This window comes from Pristiophorus japonicus, chromosome 1, assembly GCF_044704955.1.
Source record: "Pristiophorus japonicus isolate sPriJap1 chromosome 1, sPriJap1.hap1, whole genome shotgun sequence".
In the NCBI taxonomy this organism is placed as follows: domain Eukaryota; kingdom Metazoa; phylum Chordata; class Chondrichthyes; family Pristiophoridae; genus Pristiophorus; species Pristiophorus japonicus.
The window spans coordinates 226347398-226370470 of NC_091977.1; the positions used below are offsets into that span (position 1 = coordinate 226347398).

General features: G+C 43.1%; 1 protein-coding gene across 3 annotated transcripts in view; it reads left to right on the top strand.

Moving 5' to 3' along the window:
- The window catches only part of tjp2a (tight junction protein 2a (zona occludens 2)), a 196335-nt gene that overhangs the window by 58438 nt on the left and 114824 nt on the right, over positions 1 to 23073 (top strand). Inside the window, exon 1 of one of the 3 annotated variants that reach the window (XM_070887235.1) lies at positions 466 to 663. The exons of 1 other annotated variant lie outside the window; for it this stretch is intronic. In XM_070887235.1, the coding sequence (XP_070743336.1) occupies positions 643 to 663 (21 nt within the window). In that variant the 5' untranslated portion in view covers positions 466 to 642. Of the gene's footprint in view, positions 1 to 465; positions 664 to 11959; positions 11991 to 23073 lie in introns of those variants that run through there. One more of the 3 variants, XM_070887263.1, reaches the window with a different exon arrangement.

Consider the following 23073-nt stretch of genomic DNA (forward strand, 5'->3'; position numbering starts at 1 on the left):
CTCAGAGGCGAGAGTGCTACCCACTAAGCCACGGCTGACAACTTAGTTGAATGTTTATGTTATGGTTAAGTCCTTTTATTCGTTGTACGCCTTTAAGATTTGGGTTTTATTGATGAACCCAGTGTAATCTTCAGAAAAAGGTTTTCCCTGACTTCCGAACTTGCATTGGGGCGTTCCCAACCTTTGCTACATGCGGAGCATGTCATTCTGCACACTGGATGGGGGGGTGGTTGAGGGGCCGGATGTGTCACAGATCCACTAGTTTTAAAACCTCAAAAGGCACTTTAGGACAACAAACAAGGATAATGGGGCTTTATACCTTGTTATTAAAATACTGAAGATGTAGAACACTTTGATCGAGGTGATGTGATGGCGGAGTGGTCATGTAACACCCTCCTCCTCCCCCTCCGGCTGCAGTGGAAGGTCCCGAATATTTAATAAGAATGTTGCGACCAGCTGAGTTGGGAATTTCAGGGAAATTTACTCAACGTGGTGATAATCAGCATAACTTTAATAAAAAAAAACTTTAATCCGCAAATAGTTAATTGTGGGGAAGGAGTGCTTGTTTTTGAGTGCGGATCCAAATTAACTCCGATGTGAAAAGCAGCGGGACACAAACCCAGTTCGTCGCTTCATCAGGAAATGCCCGTCAGGAGAGGAGAGGTGATTTGAATTGCATCTTTTTGGCTGAATCCTTCCGCCCTTTGTAAAGTATAATTTTAACTTTTAAAACCGCCCCCTCTTTTTGAAAACAACATTTCCTGAAATTCAGTCTGGAGCTCCTGTAAATTTATTTTATCCGCGAAAAGAAAATATTCGGTTTGTTCATATTTCCATACACAAAGATTGTATTTGACAACCAGTTGACTAAGAAAAGAATTGGATATATAGACTTCGAAAGGAAAGCAACTGCAGGGCTATGGGGGACAGAGCAGGGGTGAGTGGGACAAACTGAATAGCTCTTTCAAAGAGCCGGCACAGGCACGACGGGTCGAAAACCTCCTTCTGTGCTGCTATGATAAAGAGGTCGCTGAATTAGATTTTTTTTTACAGGACTAAGTGAGATCTGAGCATTGGAATACTGTAGGAGTAGCATCTGAAGACAAACATCCTATTGCCTGGTTGCAGTTAAAAGTTCTGACGCAAAGTACTAATTAAGATGGAAATGAATGAATATTCGATGGGGTGGCCGTGGGGTTAAACGCTGCCCTGTACATTTTCAACACAGTTGATTCTTTTTAGCTGTTTTAATGCAAAGCCGTTAGTAGTGGGAGTGCTCACGTGACCGATTCAGATTTTTGTTGTATTTATCTCTTTGTAATGAATGGCGAGCAGCCTGCTGAGAAAGGAAGATTGACCAGGATCTGATCTAAAGGAGTTGTGTTTTCACCTTGTATTTGTCTAACATCCTGTCTCTCTAGCCCCATTTCTTGAAAATGCAATATCCCACTTTACCTTATCCTACATTAGCCTTATGAATAAGGGTGGGATTTTTTTTTAAAAAACGGTAAACATACAAATGTGCCAAGCCCTGCAACAGAGGTGTACCAGTACTCTTAGTTACAAATGTGGTCAATTCATACATGTAGTTTTGAAAAGTAAAATGTTCAGCAAATATAAGAAGGTAACGTCCTAAAAAAATAGTTTTGTTAATCAAAAGCAATGCAGTAGATTCTAGCTTTCGGATGAGGTGTTAAACCGAGGTCCCATCTTGCTCTCTCAGGTTACTGCAGAAGATAAAGGTACGTGGAGTCAGAGGAAATGTATTAGCTTGGATAGAGAATTGGCTGGCTAACAGAAAGCAGAGAGTCGGGATAAATGGGTCCTTTTCGGGTTGGAAAACGATGGTTAGTGGTGTGCCACAGGAATCGGTGCTGGGACCACAACTGTTTACAATATACATAGATGACCTGGAAGAGGGGACAGAGTGTAGTGTAACAGAAATTGCAGATGACACAAAGATTAATGGGAAAGCGGGTTATGTAGAGGACACAGAGAAGTTGCAAAGAGATTTAGATAGGTTAAGCGAATGGGCTAAAGTTTGGCAGATGGAATACAATGTCGGAAAATGTGAGGTCATCCACCTTGGGGGGGGGGGGGGAGGGGGAAACAGTAAAGGGGAATATTATTTGAATGGGGAGAAATTACAACATGCTGTGGTACAGAGGGACCTGGGGGTCCTTGTGTATGAAACTCTTTTATCCAAAAAGTTAGTTTGCAGGTGCAGCAGGTAATCAGGAAGGTGAATGGAATGTTGGCCTTCATTGCGCGAGGGATGGAGTACAAAAGCAGGGAGGTCCTGCTGCAACTGTATAGGGTATTGGTGAGGCTGCACCTGGAGTACTGCGTGCAGTTTTGGTCACCTTACTTAAGGAAGGATATATCAGCTTTGGAGGGGGTACAGAGATGATTCACTAGGCTGATTCCGGAGATGAGGGTTTTACCTTATGATGATAGATTGAGTAGACTGGGTCTTTACTCGTTGGAGTTCAGAAAGATGAAGGGTGATCTTCTAGAAACATTTAAAATAATGAACGGGATAGACAAGATAGAGACAGAGAAGTTGTTTCCACTGGTCGGGGAGACGAGAACTAGGGGACACAGCCTCAAAATACGGGGGAGCCAATTTAAAACCGAGTTGAGAAAGAATTTCTTCTCCCAGAGGGTTGTGAATCTGTTGAATTCTCTGCCCAAGGAAGCAGTTGAGGCTAGCTCATTGAATGTATTCAAATCACAGATAGATAGATTTTTAACCAATAAGGGAATTAAGGGTTATGGGTAAGTGGAGCTGAGTCCACGGCCAGATCAGCCATGATCTTGTTGAATAGTGGAGCAGGCTCGAGTGGCTAGCTGGCTTACTCCTGTTCCTAATTCTTATGCTGTTATGTTCTTATGTAAAAAATCATGCGGCACTATTTCGAAGAGCAGAGTAGTCATCCCCATTGTCCTGGCTGATATTTATTTATCCATCAATCAACAACACAATAGAATAGATTATGTTGTTAATATCATATTGTTGTTTGTGGAGCTTGCTGTACACAAATTGGCTGCCACATTTCCAACATTACAACAGTGACTATATCAAAAGACCCTCATTGGCTGTAAAGTGCTTTGGGATGTCCTGAGGTCGTGAAAGGCGCTATATAAAAGCAAGTCTTTCTTTACTATATAGGAACATTGAATATAAAATCAAGTAAGGAAGTAATGTTGAATTTGTACATGCTGTTGGTTGGGTCACCTTTCGAGTAATGTGTGCAGTTCTGGACACCCTATTTAGAACATAAGAACATAAGAAATAGGAGCAGGAGTAGGCCATACGGCCCCTCGAGCCTGTTCCGCCATTTAATACGATGATGGCTGATCCGATAATGGGCTTGGGTCCACTTCCCTGCCTGCTCCCCATAACCCCTTATTCCCTTATCGTTTAAGAAACTGTCTATTTCTGTCTTCAATTTATTCAATGTCCCAGCTTCCACAGCTCTCTGAGGCAGCGAATTCCACAGATCCACAACCCTCTGAGAGAATACATTTTTCCTCATCTCAGTTTTAAATGGGCGGGCCCCTTATTCTAGGATTTTGCCCTCTAGTTCTAGTCTCCCCTATCAGTGGAAACGTCCTGTCTTCATCCACCTTGTCAAGCCCCCTCATAATCTTATACGTTGCGATAAGATCACTTCTCATTCTTCTGAATTCCAATGAGTAGAGGCCCAATTACGCAACCTTTCCTCATAAGTCAACCCCCTCATCTCTGGAATCAACCTAGTGAACCTTCTCTGAACTGCCTCCAAAGCAAGTATAACCTTTTGTAAATATGGAAACCAAAACTGCACGCAGTATTCCAGGTGTGGCCTCACCAATACCTTGTATAACTGTAGTAAGACTTCCCTGCGTTTATACTCCATCCCCTTTACAATAAAGGCCAAGATTCCATTGGCCTTCCTGATCACTTGCTGTACCTGCATACTATCCTTTTGTGTTTCATGCACAAGTACCCCCAGGTCCCGCTATATTGCAGCACTTAGCAATCTTTCTCCATTTAAATAATAACTTGCTCTTTGATTTTTTTTTTCTGCCAAAGTGCATGACCTCACACTTTCCAAAATTATACTCCATCTGCCAAATTTTTGCCCACTCACTTAGCCTGCCAATGTTCATTTGCAGATTTTTTGTGTTCTCCTCACACATTACTTTTCCTCCCATCGTTGTATCGTCTGCAAACTTGGCTATGTTACACTCGGTCCCTTCCTCCAAGTCGTTAATTTAGGAAGTATACCAGCCATGATGAACATGCAGCAAAGATTCATTAGAATGATGCCATAAATGAGAGGTTATAAATTATGAAAAAAGGCTAAAAAGTGGACAGTTTTGCAAGCTAATAACTTTTCAAAATTCCAAAAAGTTTTTGAGCAAGTAAATAATGAAGAATTGTTTTCATTGGTTGATGGCAGTAACCAGAGGCACAGACTTGTGATTATCGCAAAGAATTGTTTACATGAAGGGTTATAGAATGCTTTACCACAAATGGAGGTTGCAGCATTAATAATAACCTTCCACATTTAAAGTAAATTGGATAAGGACTTGGAATCAAAGCATGTAAAAGGCAAGGGAAAAAGATTAGAGTATAATGGTCTGGGCTAAATGTAATGTGCTTTAATTTCTGTGATTCTATGACTCATCCGATCAGCATAATCCTTTAGGATGCAAACCACTAGGATAACATGATTCAGATAGTCACCAAACTCGTGCAATTTAAAAAGGATACATGAAGATAGGAAATATTCTGAATTCTGAAATTCCCTCCCTAAACCCCTCTGCCTCTCCAGCTCACTCTCCTTCTTTAAGATGTTCCTCAAAACCTGCCTCCAATGACCAAACTTTTGGTCACCTGTCCTAATATCTCCTTATGTGGCTTGGTGTCAGATTTTGTTAATGTTCCTGTGAAGCATCTTGGGGTGTTTTACTATGTTAAAGATGTTGTGTATGGAGAAAGAGTCAGACTGAACACTGAGCTCAAAGTAAAGTGTAACCTTAATCTTTTATTGCAGGTCTCCAGAGTGCCTCTCCAACCTGTGAAGCCTCCTTAAATACCTGTGCTCCCAAGGGATTATGGGATCGCTTGGGACTCCAGGGGATGAGCCTTCTGGTGGCTGTACAGAGTAAATACAAATATACATATATAACAACACTACGCGCCCCCCCGCTCCCCCGCCACGCCCATCCGCCCCAAAAGTCAATAGTGTAACTATTTACAATGTGAGTCGATCTGGGGCCCTTGCCCTGGTTGATCGTCTTGGTGTGAAAGCTGGTGCTGTTGAATCATTTGTTGGGCCCTTGCTGGGCAGCTGTGCAGCTGGCCTTGCTGGGCTGCCTGGTGTGTTGGGCCCTGCTGGGCTGCTGTGGATGATGGGTTCTGCTTCGTGGTCAACCGTGGTGCCGGTTACCACTGGTGTGTATGTTGAGGGATCAAAAAAGGTAGGGTCCAAGGTGGGTTGCTCAGGATAGTCCGTGAATCTGAGTTTGATTTGGTCCAAGTGTTTCCGGTGAATGAGTCCATTTGAAAGTTTGACCCGAAATACCCTGCACCTGTCTTTGGCCACGACTGTGCCGGGAAGCCACTTGGGACCTTGTCCATAATTTAATACAAATACAGGATCATTGACTTCAATCTCGCGTGACACATTTGCGCTATCATGGTATTCGCTTTGTTGAAGCCGCCTGCTCGCTACCTGTTCATGTAGATCAGGGTGAACGAATGAGAGCCTTGTCTTAAGTGCTCTTTTCATGAGCAGTTCAGCAGGTGGGATCCCAGTGAGTGAGTGGGGTCTCGTGTGGTAGCTAAGCAGGACTCGGGATAGGCGAGAGTGCAGTGAGCCTTCAGTTACCCTCTTCAAGCCTTGCTTGATGGTTTGCACTGCCCTCTCTGCCTGACCATTGGACGCTGGTTTAAATGGGGCAGATGTGACATGATTCATCCCATAACGGGTCATGAATTCTTTGAACTCCGCACTGGTAAAACATGTCCCGTTGTCGCTCACCAGGACATTGGGTAAGCCGTGAGTCGCAAACATGGCCCGCAGGCTTTCAGTAGTGGCGGTGGACGTGCTAGCCGACATTATCTCGCATTCAATCCACTTGGAGTACGCGTCTACAACCACAAGGAACATTTTACCCAAGAACGGGCCTGCATAGTCGACGTGTACCCTAGACCACGGTTTGGAGGGCCAAGACCATAAACGTAGTGGCGCCCGCCTGGGTACATTGCTTAACTGTAAGCATATATTACATCTGTGAACGCAGGATTCTAAGTCCGCATCGATACCGGGCCACCACACATGGGATCTGGCTATCGCTTTCATCATTACGATGCCTGGGTGGGTACTGTGGAGGTCATTGATGAAGGTGTCTCTGCCCTTCTTGGGGACCACTACTCAATTGCACCACAGAAGGCAGTTTGCCTGTATAGACATTTCAGCTTTGCACCGCTGGAACGGCTTTATCTCTTCCCGTATTTCCACTGGGACACGGTACCAGCTCCCGTGAAGCACACAGCTTTTGAGATAATAAGGGGTCCTGGCTTGTCCAAGTTTTGATCTGCTGGGCAGTGACGGGTGATTGCTCACTCTCAAATGCTTCCATAACCATGGCTAGATCTGTGGGCTGCGCCATTTCCACCCCCGTGGTGGGCAGTGGCAGCCTACTGAGAGCATTGGCGCAGTTTTCTGTGCCTGGTCTGTGGTGGGTGGCGGATGTCGTAGTTGTATGCGGACAATGTGAGCGCCAATGCGGGCCGATGCGTTGGTATTTATTCCTTTACTCTTGGAGAACAGGGATATAAGTGGCTTATGGTCAGTTTCCAATTCGAATTTTAGTCCAAACAGGTATTGATGCATTTTCTTTACCCCATAACCACATGCTAACGCTTCTTTCTCAATCATGCTGTAGGCTCTCTCAGCCTTAGACAGACTCCTGGATGCATAAACAACCGGTTGCAGTTTCCCGAAATCATTAGCTTGTTGCAATACACACCCGACGCCATATGACGACGCATCACATGCTAGTACCAAACGCTTACATGGCTCATACAACACAAGCAATTTGTTTGAACATAACAATTTTCTCGCTTTTACAAAGGCATTTTCTTGACTTTTGCCCCAAACCCATTCGTCCCCTTTTTGTAGTAAGACATGCAGTGGTTCTAACAGTGTGCTGAGACCCGGTAAGAAGTTACCAAAGTAGTTCAGAAGTCCCAGAAGCGACCGCAGCTCCGTCACGTTCTGTGGCCTCGGTGCGTTCTCGATTGCCTCCGTCTTCGCGTTGGTGGGCCTGATGCCATCCGCCACGATCCTCCTTCCCAGGAACTCCACTTCAGGTGCCAGAAAAATGCACTTCCAGCATTTTATCTGAGCCCCACACGGTTGAGTCGACTAAGAACCTCCTCCAGGTTCTGCAGATGCTTGACTGTGTTCCAACCTGTGACCAAGATGTCGTCCTGGAAGACTACGGTGTGCGGGACCGACTTCAGTAAGCTTTCCATGTTTCTCTGGAATATCACCGCCGCCGATCGGATTCAAAACAGGCATCTGTTATAAACAAAAAGACCTTTGTGCGTGTTGATGCAGGTGAGGGCCTTCGATGATTCCTCCAGTTCCTGTGTCATGTAGGCTGAAGTCAGATCCAGCTTCGTGAACGTTTTTCCTCCCGCCAGCGTTGCAAAGAGGTCGTCGGCTTTTGGTAGTGGGTATTGGTCCTGCAGGGAGAAACAATTGATTCTGACGGTGCCGTCTCCCTTGAGGACTGGGATGATATGACTGAGTTCAATGAGTGGGCCAATCAGGGAAACGATGCCCTCTCTTTGCAGCTGGTCTAGCTCAATCTCTACCCTTTTTCTCATCATATACAGTACTGCTCTCGCCTTGTGATGGATGGGTCGCGCCCCCGGATCTGCGCTTTTGCTCCTTGTAATTTCCTGATGCCAAGTTCGAACAGCGAAGGAAATTTGTTTTCAGACCTGGGCACACGAAGTGTCTTCAGCAGGCGATAACACTCGGACGTCGTCCCAGTTCCAGCGTATCTTTCCCAGCAAGCTCCTGCCGAGCAGTGTGGGACCATCGCCCGATACCACCCAGAGTGGTAGATTGTGTACCGCTCCATCGTTGGAGACCTTTACGGTAGCACTGTCAATTACAGAAATCAGTTCTTTCATGTAAGTTCTTAGTTTCGTGCGAACTGGAGTTAAGATTGGCCTTGAGGCCTTGCTGCACCACAATTTCTCTCAAGTCTTTTTGCCCATGATGGACTGGCTTGCTTGCGCCCATGTCCAGCTCTATTGACACCGGGAGTCCATTTAGTTCAACATTCAGCATTATCGGGGTACAATTTGTGGTGAATGTGTGCACCCCATGTACCTCTGCCTCCTCGATCTGAGGCTCTGGTTCATTGTGATCCTCTGTGGATCTGTCCTCCTCTGCAGCATGGTGGCTTGTAGATTTAACAGGCTTTGCAGCTTGCCTGCACACTCGTTGGAGGTGTCCCATTGTTCCACAGCCCTTGCAATCGTACTCTTTGAATCAGCATGAATGGAAACTATGATCACCCCTGCAGCACCAACAAGGTGTTAATGGCCTTGCATTCATCATCCTTGATGGTGGACTCTGAGCCATCTGCGGGTGTGTAGCTGCAGGTATGTGTGACCTGCCCTGTACGTTACGATTCAAAAACAACATCACTTTGTTCACAGTACTTGTAGCAGCACTTGTTTGCTGAGAGATTTGCTTCGTATTGTCACTGGTGGCAATGAACACCTGGGCTATCGCTATGGACTTACTCAAGGTTGGAGTGTCTTCAGTCAAAAGTTTGCGAAGTATGGTTTCGTGGCCAATGCCAAGTACGAAAAAGTCTCTGAGCACGTATTGCAAATGTCCTTCAAATTCGCAATGTCCTGCAAGGCGTCTTGGCTCGGCGACATAACTCGCCACTTCCTGGCCTTCAGACCTTTTTGTAGGTGTAGAACCAGTACTTTGCCATCAGAACGCTTTCCTTCGGGTTCAAATACTCTCTGACCAGTGTGCACAAATCGTCGTACGATTTCTCCGTGGGTTTCGCTGGAGTGAGCAGATTCTTCATGAGGCCATATGTTGGTGCCCCACAGACGGTGAGGGGGATCGGCCTTCGTTTGGCAGTGCTTTCTTCCCCATCTAGCTCGTTGGCCACGAAGTATTGGTCGAGTCGCTCCACAACAGTTTCCCAATCATCTCCCTCCAAGAATTTCTCCAGGATGCCCACTGTTACATACATAACATAAGAACATAAGAATTAGGAACAAGAGTAGGCCATCTAGCCCCTCGAGCCTGCTCTGCCACTCAACAAGATCATGGCTGATCAGGCCGTGGACTCAGCTCCACTTACCCGCCCGCTCCCCATAACCCTTAATTCCCTTATTGGTTAAAAATCTATATCTGTGATTTGAATACATTCAATGAGCTAGCCTCAACTGCTTCCCTGGGCAGAGAATTCCACAGATTCACAAAAAAAGTCCTTCTCAACTCGGTTTTAAATTGGCTCCCCCGTATTTTGAGGCTGTGCCCCCTAGTTCTAGTCTCCCCGACCAGTGGAAACAACCTCTCTGCCTCGATCTTGTCGATCCCTTTCATTATTTTGAATGTTTCTAGAAGATCACCCCTCATCCTTCTGAACTCCAACGAGTAAAGACCCAGTCTACTCAATCTATCATCATAAGGTAACCCCCTCATCTCCGGAATAAGCCTAGTGAATCGTCTCTGTACCCCCTCCAAAGCTGATATATCTTTCCTTAAGTAAGGTGACCAAAACTGCACACAGTACTCCAAGTGCGGCCTCACCAATACCCTGTACAGTTGCAGCAGGACCTCCCTGCTTTTGTACTCCATCCCTCTCGAAATGAAGGCCAACATTCCATTCGCCTTCCTGATTACCTGCTGCACCTGTAAACTAACTTTTTGGGATTCATGCACAAGGACCCCCAGGTCCCTCTGCACCACAGCATGTTGTAGTTTCTCCCCATTCAAATAATATTCCCTTTTACTGTTTTTTTTTCCCCAAGGTGGATGACCTCACATTTTCTGCCATTGTATTCCATCTGCCAAACTTTAGCCCATTCGTTTAACCTATCTAAATCTCTTTGCAGCCTCTCTGTGTCCTCTACACAACCCGCTTTCCCACTAATCTTTGTGTCATCTGCAAATTTTGTTACACTACACTCTGTCCCCTCTTCCAGGTCGTCTATGTATATTGTAAACAGTTGTGGTCCCAGCACCGATCCCTGTGACACACCACTAACCACCGATTTCCAACCGGAAAAGGACCCATTTATCCCGACTCTCTGTTTTCTGTTAGCCAACCAATTCTCTATCCATGCTAATACATTTCCTCTGACGCCGCGTACCTTTATCTTCTGCAGTAACCTTTTGTGTGGCACCTTATCGAATGCCTTTTGGAAATCTAAATACACCACATCCATCGGTACATCTCTATCCACCATGCTTGGTATATCCTCAAAGAATTCCAGTAAATTAGTTAAACATGATTTCCCCTTCATAGAAACATAGAAACATAGAAAATAGGCGCAGGAGTAGGCCATTCGGCCCTTCTAGCCTGCACCGCCATTCAATGAGTTCATGGCTGAACATGCAACTTCAGTACCCCATTCCTGCTTTCTCACCATACCCCTTGATTCCCCTAGTAGTAAGGACTTCATCTAACTCCTTTTTGAATATATTTAGTGAATTGGCCTCAACTACTTTCTGCGGTAGAGAATTCCACAGGTTCACCACTCTCTGGGTGAAGAAATTCCTCCTCATCTCGGTCCTAACTGGCTTCCCCCTTATCCTTAGACTGTGTCCCCTGGTTCTGGACTTCCCCAACATTGGGAACATTCTTCCTGCATCTAACCTGTCTAACCCCGTCAGAATTTTAAACGTTTCTATGAGGTCCCCTCTCATTCTTCTGAACTCCAGTGAATACAAGCCCAGTTGATCCAGTCTTTCTTGATAGGTCAGTCCCGCCATCCCGGGAATCAGTCTGGTGAACCTTCGCTGCACTCCCTCAATAGCAAGAATGTCCTTCCTCAGGTTAGGAGATGAAAACTGTACACAATACTCCAGGTGTGGCCTCACCAAGGCCCTGTACAACTGTAGCAACACCTCCCTGCCCCTATACTCAAATCCCCTCGCTATGAAGGCCAACATGCCATTTGCTTTCTTAACCGCCTGCTGTACCTGCATGCCAACCTTCAATGACTGATGTACCATGACACCCAGGTCTCGTTGCACCTCCCCTTTTCCTAATCTGTCACCATTCAGATAATAGTCTGTTTCTCTGTTTTTACCACCAAAGTGGATAACCTCACATTTATCCACATTATACTTCATCTGCCATGCATTTGCCCACTCACCTAACCTATCCAAGTCGCTCTGCAGCCTCATAGCATCCTCCTCGCAGCTCACACTGCCACCCAACTTAGTGTCATCCGCAAATTTGGAGATACTACATTTAATCCCCTCGTCTAAATCATTAATATACAGTGTAAACAGCTGGGGCCCCAGCACAGAACCTTGCGGTACCCCACTAGTCACTGCCTGCCATTCTGAAAAGTCCCCATTGACTCCTACTTCATGAATCCATGTTGCGTCTGCTTGATTGCACTATTCCTATCTAGATGTCCCGCTATTTCTTCCTTAATGATAGCTTCAAGCATTTTCCCCACTACAGATGTTAAACTAATTGGCCTATAGTTATGTGCATCTTTGTGTTCGCTATCTGTATCTTGTCGCCAGTTGTTGTGTATGGAGAAAGAGTCAGACTGAACACTGAGCTCAAAGTAAAGTGTGACCTTAGTCTTTTATTGCAGGTCTCCAGAGTACCTCTCCAACCTGTGAAGCCTCCCTAAATACCTAATGGGATCTCTTGAGACTCCAAGGGATGAGCCCTCTGGTGGCTGTACAGAGTAAATACAAGTATACATACATAACAAAAGACACTATAAATGCAAGTTTTTGTAATGTTGGATGCTGTAGGGAAAAATAGTTGAGTACAAATCTGAGACTTATATGTATGTTAGCTCGACATTTGTAGTAGGAAAAACAATGGCACGTAGTACAAAGGAAACTGAGAATCATAGAATGGTTACAGCACAGAAGCAGGCCATTTGGCCCGTCAAGCATGTGCCGGCTCTCTGCAAGAGCATTTCAATTAGTCCCACTCCCCTGCCCTTTCCCCGTGGTCCTGCAATTTTTTTTTTCCTTCAGGTACACATCCAATTGCCTTATAATAGCCACAATTGAATCTGCCTCTACTACCCTTTCAGGCAGTGAATTCCAGATCCTAACCATTCGCTGTGTAAAAAAAAGTTTTTCCTCATATCGCCTTTGGTTCTTCTACCAATCACTTTAAATCTGTGTCCTCTGATTCTCGACCCTTCTGCCAATGAGAACAGTTTCTCTCTATTGACTCTGTCTCGACCCCTCATGATTTTGAACGCCTCTATCAAATCTCCTCTCGACCTTGTCTGCTCCAAGGAGAACAAACACAGCTGGAAAGTAGAAAATGTACTGGAGTGCATAGCTCCAGAGTGGCACAGACACAATAAATTGAAATGCCCCCTTCTGTGCTTACATTTCTATAACTGTGAAATTTGTTATGGATTACTGCCTTTCAAGCCTTTACTCCAATTCTGGGCACTGCACTTTAGGAAGGACGCAACTCAAGTCCATCATCCTTGGAACCATTCTTTTCTGCACCCTCACTAAGGCCTTCGTGTCCTTCCTAAAGTGCAGTGCCCAGAATTGGAGTAAAGGCTTGAAAGGCAGTCATCCATAACAAATTTCACAGTTATAGAAATGTAAGCACAGAAGGGAGCATTTCAATTTATTGTGTCTGTGCCACTCTGGAGCTATGCACTCCAGTACATTTTCTGCTTTCCACATGCCCTTGAATACTTTTTACATGTATTGGAATATTTTGTGGATGATGTAATTATGAATGGGGTTGATAAGGTAGATGTAGAGAAAATATTTCCACTTGTGGAGGCCAAAACTAGGGGCCATAAATATAAGATAGTCACTAATAAATACAATAAGGAATTCAGAAGAAACTTCTTTACCCAGAGAGTGATGAGAATGTGGAACTAGGTGCCAAAAGGAGTAGTTGAGACGAATAGCATGGATGTCTTTAAGGGGAAGATAGCTAAGTACATGAGGGAGAAATGAATAGAAGGATATCCTGATGGGGTTAGATGAAGTAGGGTGGGAGGAGGCTTGTTGTGACTTGACCATGTTCGCCCATGATCTAGTATAATCTGAAGGGGGACATAGCTTTGATCCATGAGGAACTCCTAGAATTTCCTAGAAGTTTTTCCTGAGTTCCCTATTGGATTTATGATGGCCCCTAGTTTTGGGTCCCCCCTCAATTAGAAACATTTTCTATACTTCTCTACACATAGATAAATGCGAGGTGATGCATTTTGGTAGGAAAAATAGAAACCTCACCTACACCTTTTTTAGAAAATAAGAAACTGAATAAAGTAAAAGAGCAAAGGGATCTAGGGATACAGGCGAATAAATCATTAAAAGCAGGCTAGCAAAGCAATTAAAAATGCGCTCACAGCACTGAGATTTATTTTTAGGGCTATAGAATGTAAAAGTAGTGAAGTTAGGTTAAACTTGTATAGGACCCTGGTCAGGTCACACTTGAAGTTCTCATTTCCATACTATAAAAAGGACATAAAAGCATTGGAGAAAGTGCAAAAAAGACTTAGAAGGATGGTACCAGAATGGAAAGATTGAACAGGTTGTGGCTTTTTTCTTTAGAAAAGAGAAGGCTTAGAGGTGAGCTGATAGAGGTCTTTTTAAAATTATGAATGGATTGAACAGGTAAATGTGCAGTGAATGTTTCTACTTGTGGGCAAATCCAAAACTAAGGGCCATAAATACAAGATAGTTACTAATAAATCCAATAAAGAATTCAGGAGATACTTCTTTACTCCATGGTTAGAATGTGGACTTGCTACTACAGGCAATGCTTCAGGCAAGTAGCTTAGATAATTTTGAAAGGAAAACTAGTACATGAGAGGCAGTGCTGGATTAAGAGCCCGATGGGCCTGGGGCAAACTGATTCAAATGGGCCTATAGTTATGTTTGTTCATATTCATTGCATTTCATTTCTGATTCTGAGTATGAAAAAATAGGCCAGTATATTCAACAATGAAAGCATATATTCTGTATCAAGTAGGTATATGCTCTGGTAACATTGCAATACTAGATTCCTATACATATATGCAAATTTCTCAACATGTGAAATAAAATGGGCTAGTACAGGTACAGCAAGTGATCAGGAAGGCCAATGGAATCTTGGCCTTTATTGCAAAAGGGATGGAGTATAAAAGCAGGGAAAACTTGCTACAGTTATACAGGGTATTGATGAGGCCACACCTGGAATACTGTGTGCAGTTTTGGTTTCCATATTTACGAAAGGATATATTTGCTTTGGAGGCAGTTCAGAGAAGGTTCACTAGGTTGATTCCAGAGATGAGGGGGTTGACCTATGAGGAAAGGTTGAGTAGATTGGGCCTCAACTCATTGGAATTCAGAAGGATGAGAGGTGATCTTATTGAAACATATAAGATTATGAGGGGGCTTGACCGGGTGGATGCGGAGAGGATGTTTCCACTGATAGGGGAGACTAGAACCAGAGGGCATAATCTTAGAATAAGGAGCCACCCATTTAAAATTGAGGTGAGGAGAAATTTCTTCTCCTGAGGGTTATGAATCTGTGGAATTTGCTGCCTCAGAGAGCTGTGGAAGCTGGGACATTGAATAAATTGAAGACAGAAATAGAAAGTTTCTTAAACGATAAGGGAATAAAGGGTTATGGGGAGCGGGCAGGGAAGTGGACCTGGGAAGTGGGCAGGAAAGTGGACCTGAGTCCATGATCAGATCAGCCATGATCGTATTAAATGGCAGAGCAGGCTCGAGGGGCCGTATGGCCTACTCCTGCTCCTACTTCTTATGTTCTTATATTCTGTTCTGTATATAGGTACATTAGTGTATATAGGTACTTCTGTATATAGGTATAAACAAGTGAATCTATTTTCCTCGGTCTTGTTTTTCTTTCCTTATTGTCTATTCTATTTAGCCTATTTGGGAGGCCTTATATTTTTTTCCTACATTTATTTGGTGGACCTCTGTTCTTTGGGCCTGGGGCTTCAGCCCCATCTACCCCATGGTTAATCCGCCCTGATGAGAGGAAAGAGAATAAAAAGATATGCTGATAGGAATTAGATGGAATGGAAGGGGACTCGGGTGGAATATAAGCACCAGCATGGACTAGTTGGTCCAAATGGCCTGTTTCTGTGTGTATATTCTAAGAACTTCTACTCTATCTGACCCCTTTATCATTTTAAAGACCTCCTATCAGGTCACCTTTCAGCCTTCTCTTTTCTAGAGAAAAGAGCCTCCATCTATTCAGTCTTTCCTGATGGTTATATATATATCCTCTCAGTTCTCATATCATCACCCTTGTAAATCTTCGTACATCTTTCTAACCTGACATCACAACCATAACCAGTACCCTCTCAATCAATTCCTTATCCATATCTAGGTTTTTACGATGGATACCCACTGGCTTAAAATTGTGTAACAACCTGTTTTATGCAGAACGTTATCAAAAGTTTTCTGGCAGTCTGGGTCACTGATGTCATAGAGCATCCTATTGTGAATCTTCTGAAAAAAGGTCAAGGGTGACACTTAGGCAGAACCTAACTCTTTCTGAAACTGTGCTGGCTGCAGTTTACTCAATTTTCATACAGGTAATCTTCTTCAAGTCCTTCCTGACCAATTTCATTATGTTTCTAATTTGTTGATACAAGACTAATGGGCCTGTTGTTACCCATGTTTATTTTTTTTGCTGCCTTTTTTTGAATATTTCCAAACCAGTAGGATCGATCTTTGTGTTCACTAGCTTCCTTATGATGACTATCAGCACTGTGTGGATTTCACCTTCAATATCACTTGGCACCCTTGAGTGTATATTGCCCATTCCTCAGGATTCAGTTGATTTTGAGCTTTTTGTCTAGGACCTCCATCTGATTTGATGTTGAAATCAATTAATTTACCCATACAACCTCCTTCATTTAGATAACAATTCTGGCCTCTTGTGCATCCCCAATTTCCATCGCCCTACCATTGGAGGCTGTGCCTTCAGCTGCTGGTACCCAAAAGCTCTGGAATTCCCTCCCTAAACCTCTCCGCCTCTCAACTTCTCTCTTCCTTTAAGACGCTCCTTAAAAATCTACTTATTTGTCCAAGCTTTTGGTCCTAATATTTGTCCCAATATTTCTTTGTGTGGCTCGGTATCAAATTTTGTTTGATACTGTGGAAGGTTTTACATTAAAGGTGCTATATAAATGCAAGTTGTTGGCATGTTATTTTCTGTATTGAATAATTTCAGGAAGTTATTATTTAGTATAGGTCAACTATTTTCAACTTGTCTTTTTTAATCATGTTTGCATATTTAAGGGATATCAATTTTTCTCTGTTAGGCATGTTGATTATAATACTGGAAGATTTCTTGTATTTAGTGTCTACAGTTGCGCTAATTTCTAGCTACCTGCCTGTCTTAACTATTTGGAATATTCCTGTATTTGGCAGTGCCTTTCCTTACCTTGCCTCCAACAGACTTTGTATCATTGTTTTTCTTGCAATCACTTGGTATTATCTTGCTAATCCATTTGGAGCAATGTTTGTTTTTTCCTTTATGTACAATTTGTATGTTTAGCAGTATCCCTATAAAAGTATTCCATTTGTTTATAAAAATAGAAAATACTGGAAATCTCAGTGGGTCAGGCAGCATCTGTGGAGAGAGAAAGAGAGTTAACGTTTCAGGTCGAAGACCCTTGTTTATGCTCTTTCCTCATTCTCTTGTGGTTTGCCATATTTTATTTTAAGTTGCATGCCTGGGCATTGATTTCTGGTCTTGGTTTATCCCAGATTACATCAGATTTAGTCATGTGATGGTTGCTGTTGTCTAGACACACCAGTACCAAAATTTCCAGTCTGCTATTGGGTCATTGATCATTGGCATGTTGCTGTGTTGGGGCATCTCTGATCCACTGGGGTTAAGAACCTTATTTGCATCTATTACGAATTTGTGTGGGGAGGCAGGATGTTTGCATGAAAGTGAGGAGGTTCAAATGGAGCTAGAGAGACTGGGATAAGTTTGAAGTGACTATCACACAACACTTAAGTGCGATGGATAATATGTCAACTATAAGGTCATAGATGGTCGATCTTTCCATAATATGCTCTAGTAACAAAACATTTTGTTAATCTTTTTGGAACAGTCTAAGGTTATTGAGTGTTTGAGTTTGTAGATGTGAACCCTTCAATATGCACTCATTGATTTTCTTCCATGACCACTATTTCAATAAAGAGCAGGGGAGTTCTCCCTGGTGACCTGGCCAATATTTATCCCTCAATCAACATCATTTAAAAAAAAAAGATTCTGTCTGTGGGAACTTGCTGTCTGCAAATTGGCTGCCACATTTCCTACATTACAAAACTTCAAAAAATACTTCATTGTCTGTAAAGTGCTTTGGGACGTCCCGAGATCATGACCGTGCTATAGAAATGCAAGTCTTTTTTCTTTGAGTGAAATTTGGAACTCCTCCTGTGGGAATCCACAAAGCACAATCCATTTTTGAGCTCCAGCTGAGATTTGTTCTGATGCTTGGAAAACATGTGAAACTAAATCATTCCAATTTCTCAGACGTGCTGTGGAATTTTATTAAGGTTTTTGTTCCTTAGATGCAGACCGTTTATTTTAACAGTTGCCAAATGTCTGGGCATATCAAATATTCATGGCATGATCAAGTCCTTTTGTTTAGGGGTTTGAAAATTTGCAGATCAAAAATATCTCTAGTATATTGAAGTAAAACCCAGGATCACCCAAGCACAGAAAGGAGGCCATTCGGCCCATTGTACCTGTGTCGGATCTTTTTGAAAGAGCTATCCAATTATAAACTGTAATAAGCACTCTGGCAAGTTCTGGACAAATAGATGGCACTCTGTTGGAGGGTTAAGGAAGCAGAGTAATAAATGACAGCGGTGGACTGCCGGTGATGACGCGATATGACCTAGGTTTGACCTGGAGAGCTCGGGACCTCCTCGCTTCTGGAAAGTACCTCGAGGGATACAAAAACCACTGGAATCGCAAGATTCATGCCGCGCAGGAAAATCCATCAAGCAGAAGCTTACTGCATCCAAAACCCGAGTATGACTCTACCCATTCCCACCCCAAGTTGGCTCCTAATTCATGGAGCCGAACTTTCCGGCAACTGTGGTAACCGCTGATCTGCCAGCTTCCCTGCAACAACTTGCATTTATGTAGCGCCGTTAGCGTAGTAAAACATTTTGTTAATCGCTCCCGTGAAGTGCCTCGGGACGTATTGAAGACTCGCTATAAATACAAGTTGTTGTTGTATTCAGCTTGCCTTCAAAAACCTCCTTGAATAACCCAGCTCTTTGACAGTGTCGTCTGGTTTCACTCCTCCCTCTTCACCCCCCACCACCACCACCACCACCACCACCACCAGTTTCCTTTTACATTTCATCAGATCTTCACTATTTTTCGGTTTCTTTTACACGAGGAGTGTTTGTAGAATCATCGAATAGTACATCACAAAAGGAGGCCCAATAGGCCCATTGAACGAGCCGGCACAGAATCAAAGAGCTGTCCAATAAGTCCCACTCCCCCGCTCATGCTGCATATCCCTACAATTTTTTCTCCTTCAAGTATTTATCCAATTCCCTTTTGAAGGCTACTTTTGAATCTGTTTCCATCACCCTATTGGGCAGTGCATTCCAAATCCTAACCACTCATTGCATAAAAGTTTTTCCTTGTGTCACCTCAGGTTCTTTTGCCAATCACCTTAAATCTGCACCCTTCAGCCATTGGAAACAGTTTCTCTTTATTTACTCATCTAAACCCTTCATGATTTTAAACACCTCTATCAAATCTCCTCTTGGTCTTCTCTCCTCAAAGGAGAACAAGCCCAGCTTCTCCAGTCTCTTCACGTAATTGTAATCCATCATCCCTGGAAACATTCTAGTAAATTCCTTCTATACCCTCTCCAAAACCCTCACGTCCTTAAAGTGTGGTACACAAATGAAATGCAGGTTATGTTTTTGTGTGGTTAGTTTCATTGGGCAGGGTATCAACTATCAGACTGATGTCAACATTGTTGTGTTGTGTGTCCGAGAGACCCTGTCCTCTCTAGCTGGTGCTGATGAAATTCTGCAAATTCCTTTATAGATTGTGGTGTACTTCAGTTAATCTACAAATGTTTATTTCACTGTGTGCTTATCTGACGATCCGATTATGAAATTACCAAGAGCACATTTGTTTGAAAGGAATTTGTGCATCAATGGAATCTCAAAATCTAGAAAAATAAAATGGTTCACCTTGGCAACTATCTTAACTCTCCCTTCACCTACGGTGTATACCTTTTTTTTTAAATTGACGTTGGTTTATAATGTATTTAGAAAATATTTTTTTAACTTTGGAAGAAAATATTCCCCCTATGTGTTTAATACAAGATATTACATTTTCTTCTCCTTGGAGGCTGTGAAGTAATTTTGTGTTGCACTTTGGTTTCAAACTCTACTGTGTCCTATTAGTAGTATTCATATTTGTAGAATGCTTAAAACATTATTCTACTGAGTGCAGGAAAGTGACACCACAGTAATGAATACACAATTGGGGTAAATTTGATGTCTGTCGTGGCTCAGTGGGTAGCGCTCTTGTCTCTGAGTCAGAAGTACTATGTAATGAGACAGGATTAATAAACAATCTCCTAGTAAAGGATCCCTTTGGAATGAGTGATCATAGCATAATTGAATTTCAAATTCGGATGGGAGGGTGAGAAAGTTGGATCTTTAACCACTGTACTAAGCTTAAATAAAGGAGATAATGAAACTATGAGGGCAGAGTTGGCTAATGTGGACTGGGAAAATAGATTAAAGTGTAGGACGGTTGATGAAGTGGCGTACATTTAAAGAGATATTTCAAACTCTCAAGAAAAATATATTCCAGTGAGGAGGAAAGGGTGTAAGAGAAAAGATAGCCATCCGTGGCTAACTAGAGAAATAAAGAACGGTATCCAATTAAAAACAAGGGCATACAAAGTGGCCAAAACTAGTGGAAGGACAGAAGACTGGGAAGCTTTTAAAAGCCAGCAAAGAATGACTTAAAAAAAAAATGATTAAGAAAGAGAAGATAGACTATGAAAGTAAACTAGCACAAAATATAAAAACAGATAGCAAGCGTTTCTATAGGTATATAAAAAGAAAAAGAATGGCTAAAGTAAATGTTGATCCCTTAGATGACGAGACCAGGGAATTAGTAATGGGGAACATGGAGATGGCAGAAACTCTGAACAAATATTTTGTATCCATCTTTATGGTAAAGGACACTAACAATATCCCAAAAGTGGATAGTCAAGGGGCTATAAGGGGGAGAAGGAACTTAACACAATCACTAAGGAGGTGGTACTCAAAGATAATGGGACTAAAGGTGGATAAATCCCCTGGATCTGATGGCTTGCATCCTAGGGAGAAATAGCGGCGGGGATAGTGGATGCATTGGTTGTAATTTACCAAAATTCCCTGGATTCTGGGGAGGTCCCAGCAGATTGGAAAACTGCAAATGTAATGTCCCTATTTTTAAAAAAAAAAAAGGAGGCAGACAAAAAGCAGGAAACTATAGACCAGTTAGCTCAACATCTGTGGTTGGGAAAATGTTGGAGTCCATTACTAACGAAGAGATAGCAGGTCATTTGGAAAAGCATAATTTGGTCAGGCAGAGTCAGCATGAATTTATGAAGGGGAAGTCATGTTTGACAAATTTGCTGGAATTATTTGAAGATGTAACAAACAAGAGTGAATAAAGGGGAACCAGTGGATGTGGTGTATTTGGACTTCCAGAAAGCATTTGACAAGGTGCCATATAAAAGGTTACTGCACAAGATAAAAGTTCACGGGGTTGGGGGTAATATATTAGTGTGGATAGAGGATTGGCTAACTAACAGAAAAGAGAGTCGGGATAAATGGTTTATTCTCTGGTTGGTAACCAGTAACTAGTGGGGTGCCGCAGGGATCAGTGATGGGACCCCAACTATTTACAATCCTATATTAACGACCTTGGAAGAAGGAACTGAGTGTAACGTAGCCAAGTTTGCTGATGATACAAAGATGGGAGAAAAAGCAATGTGTGAGGAGGACACAAAAAATCTGCAAAAGAACATAGACAGGCTAAGTGAATGGGCAAAAATTTGGCAGATGGAGTATAATATTGGAAAGTATGAGGTCATGCACTTTATCAGAAAAAAATCAAAGAGCAAGTTATTATTTAAATGGAGAAAGATTGCAAAGTGCTGCAGTACAGCAGGATCTGAGGGTACTTGTGCATGAAACACACAAAGTTAGTATGCAGGTACAGCAATTGATCAGGAAGCGAATGGAGTATAAAAGCAGGGAAGTCTTGCTACAGCTATATAGGGTATTGGTGAGGCCACACCTGGAATACTGCGTGCAGTTTTGGTTTCCATATTTACGAAAGGATATACCTGCTTTGGAGGCAGTTCAGAGAAGGTTCATGAGGTTGATTCCAGAGATGGGGGTGTTGACTTATGAGGAAAGTTGAGGAGGTTGGGCCTCTACTCATTGGAATTCAGAAGAATGAGGGGTGATCTTATCGAAACATATAAGATTATGAAGGGGCTTGACTAGGTGGATGCAGAGAGGATGTTTCCACTGATAGGGGAGACTAGAACCAGGGGGCATAATCTTAGAATACGGGGCCGCCCATTTAAAACTGAGATGAGGAGGAATTTCTTCTGAGGATTGTAAATCTGTGGAATTTGCTGCCTCAGATAGCTGTGGAAGCTGGGACATTGAATAAATTTAAGTCAGACATAAACAGTTTCTTAACCGATAAGGAAATAAGGGGTTGCAGGGAAGTGGACCCGAGTCCATGATCGGATCAGCCATGATTGTATTAAATGGCGGAGCAGGCTCGAGGGGCCGTATGGTCTACTACTGCTCCTATTTCTTATGTTCTTATGAAGTCCCACTCCAGAGACTTGAGTGCAAAATGCAGGCTGGCAACTCTCAATATCAGTACTGAGGAAGTGCTGCACTGTTGAAGTTGCTGTCCTTTGAATGAGACGTTAAACCGAGATCCTGCTTGCAATAATCCCTCTAAGCCGCGTGTTTGCGCAGTAATGGGAAAGGTTCTGCGCAGGCCATTCACTGGCATGTCCATTGTAAATACTGCACATGAGCGGATATTTAAAGGGACGATGCTCTAAAACAGACCATGGAGAACAGAGGGAGCATTGGTCAATGGAACTAGTTCAGGAGACTGCAATCAGCTGGGGAGGGGAATAGGGATCGGAGAGGAATTTTCTAGATTTTTCGCCTCTCATAGGAGGTTTCCTGACTCCTGGTGAGGAGGGAGTGTCTGAATTTTGACACGCAAGGCATCACAACTGTCTGGGGCTGGCTAGATGGACCAGCTGGTCTTTTCCTCCTTGCCCTTTTAGGGTCAAGAAAATTTTCTGGAGTTGCAAATCTAGTAAAGAAAGACCCCTGAAATGTTAATTGGTGAGACTTGCTCAGTATTGTACTGGAAGTGTCTGCCTAGATTTTTATGCTGAAGTCTCTGGAGTAGGACTTGAACCCACAATCTTCTGACTCATGCGAGGCGAGAGTGCTACCCACTGAGTCACAGCTGACACCCAAGTTTACTAATGCCCACTATCATATTATGTACCTCCCTGTTTTGCTTAGCATAATTGCAGACCGAAGCAAGATTCTATGCCATATACAGGACATGAAAACAGAAAATGTTCAACGCAGGTAAAGTGCAGATTATGACATTTTGGCTGTTTTTCCTTCATTATGACCTGATGGAGGGTCCAGAGGAGATGTCCAAATCCGTATTTCTCTTTACAGATGCTGTCTGATCCGTGTCTTTCCAGCATTT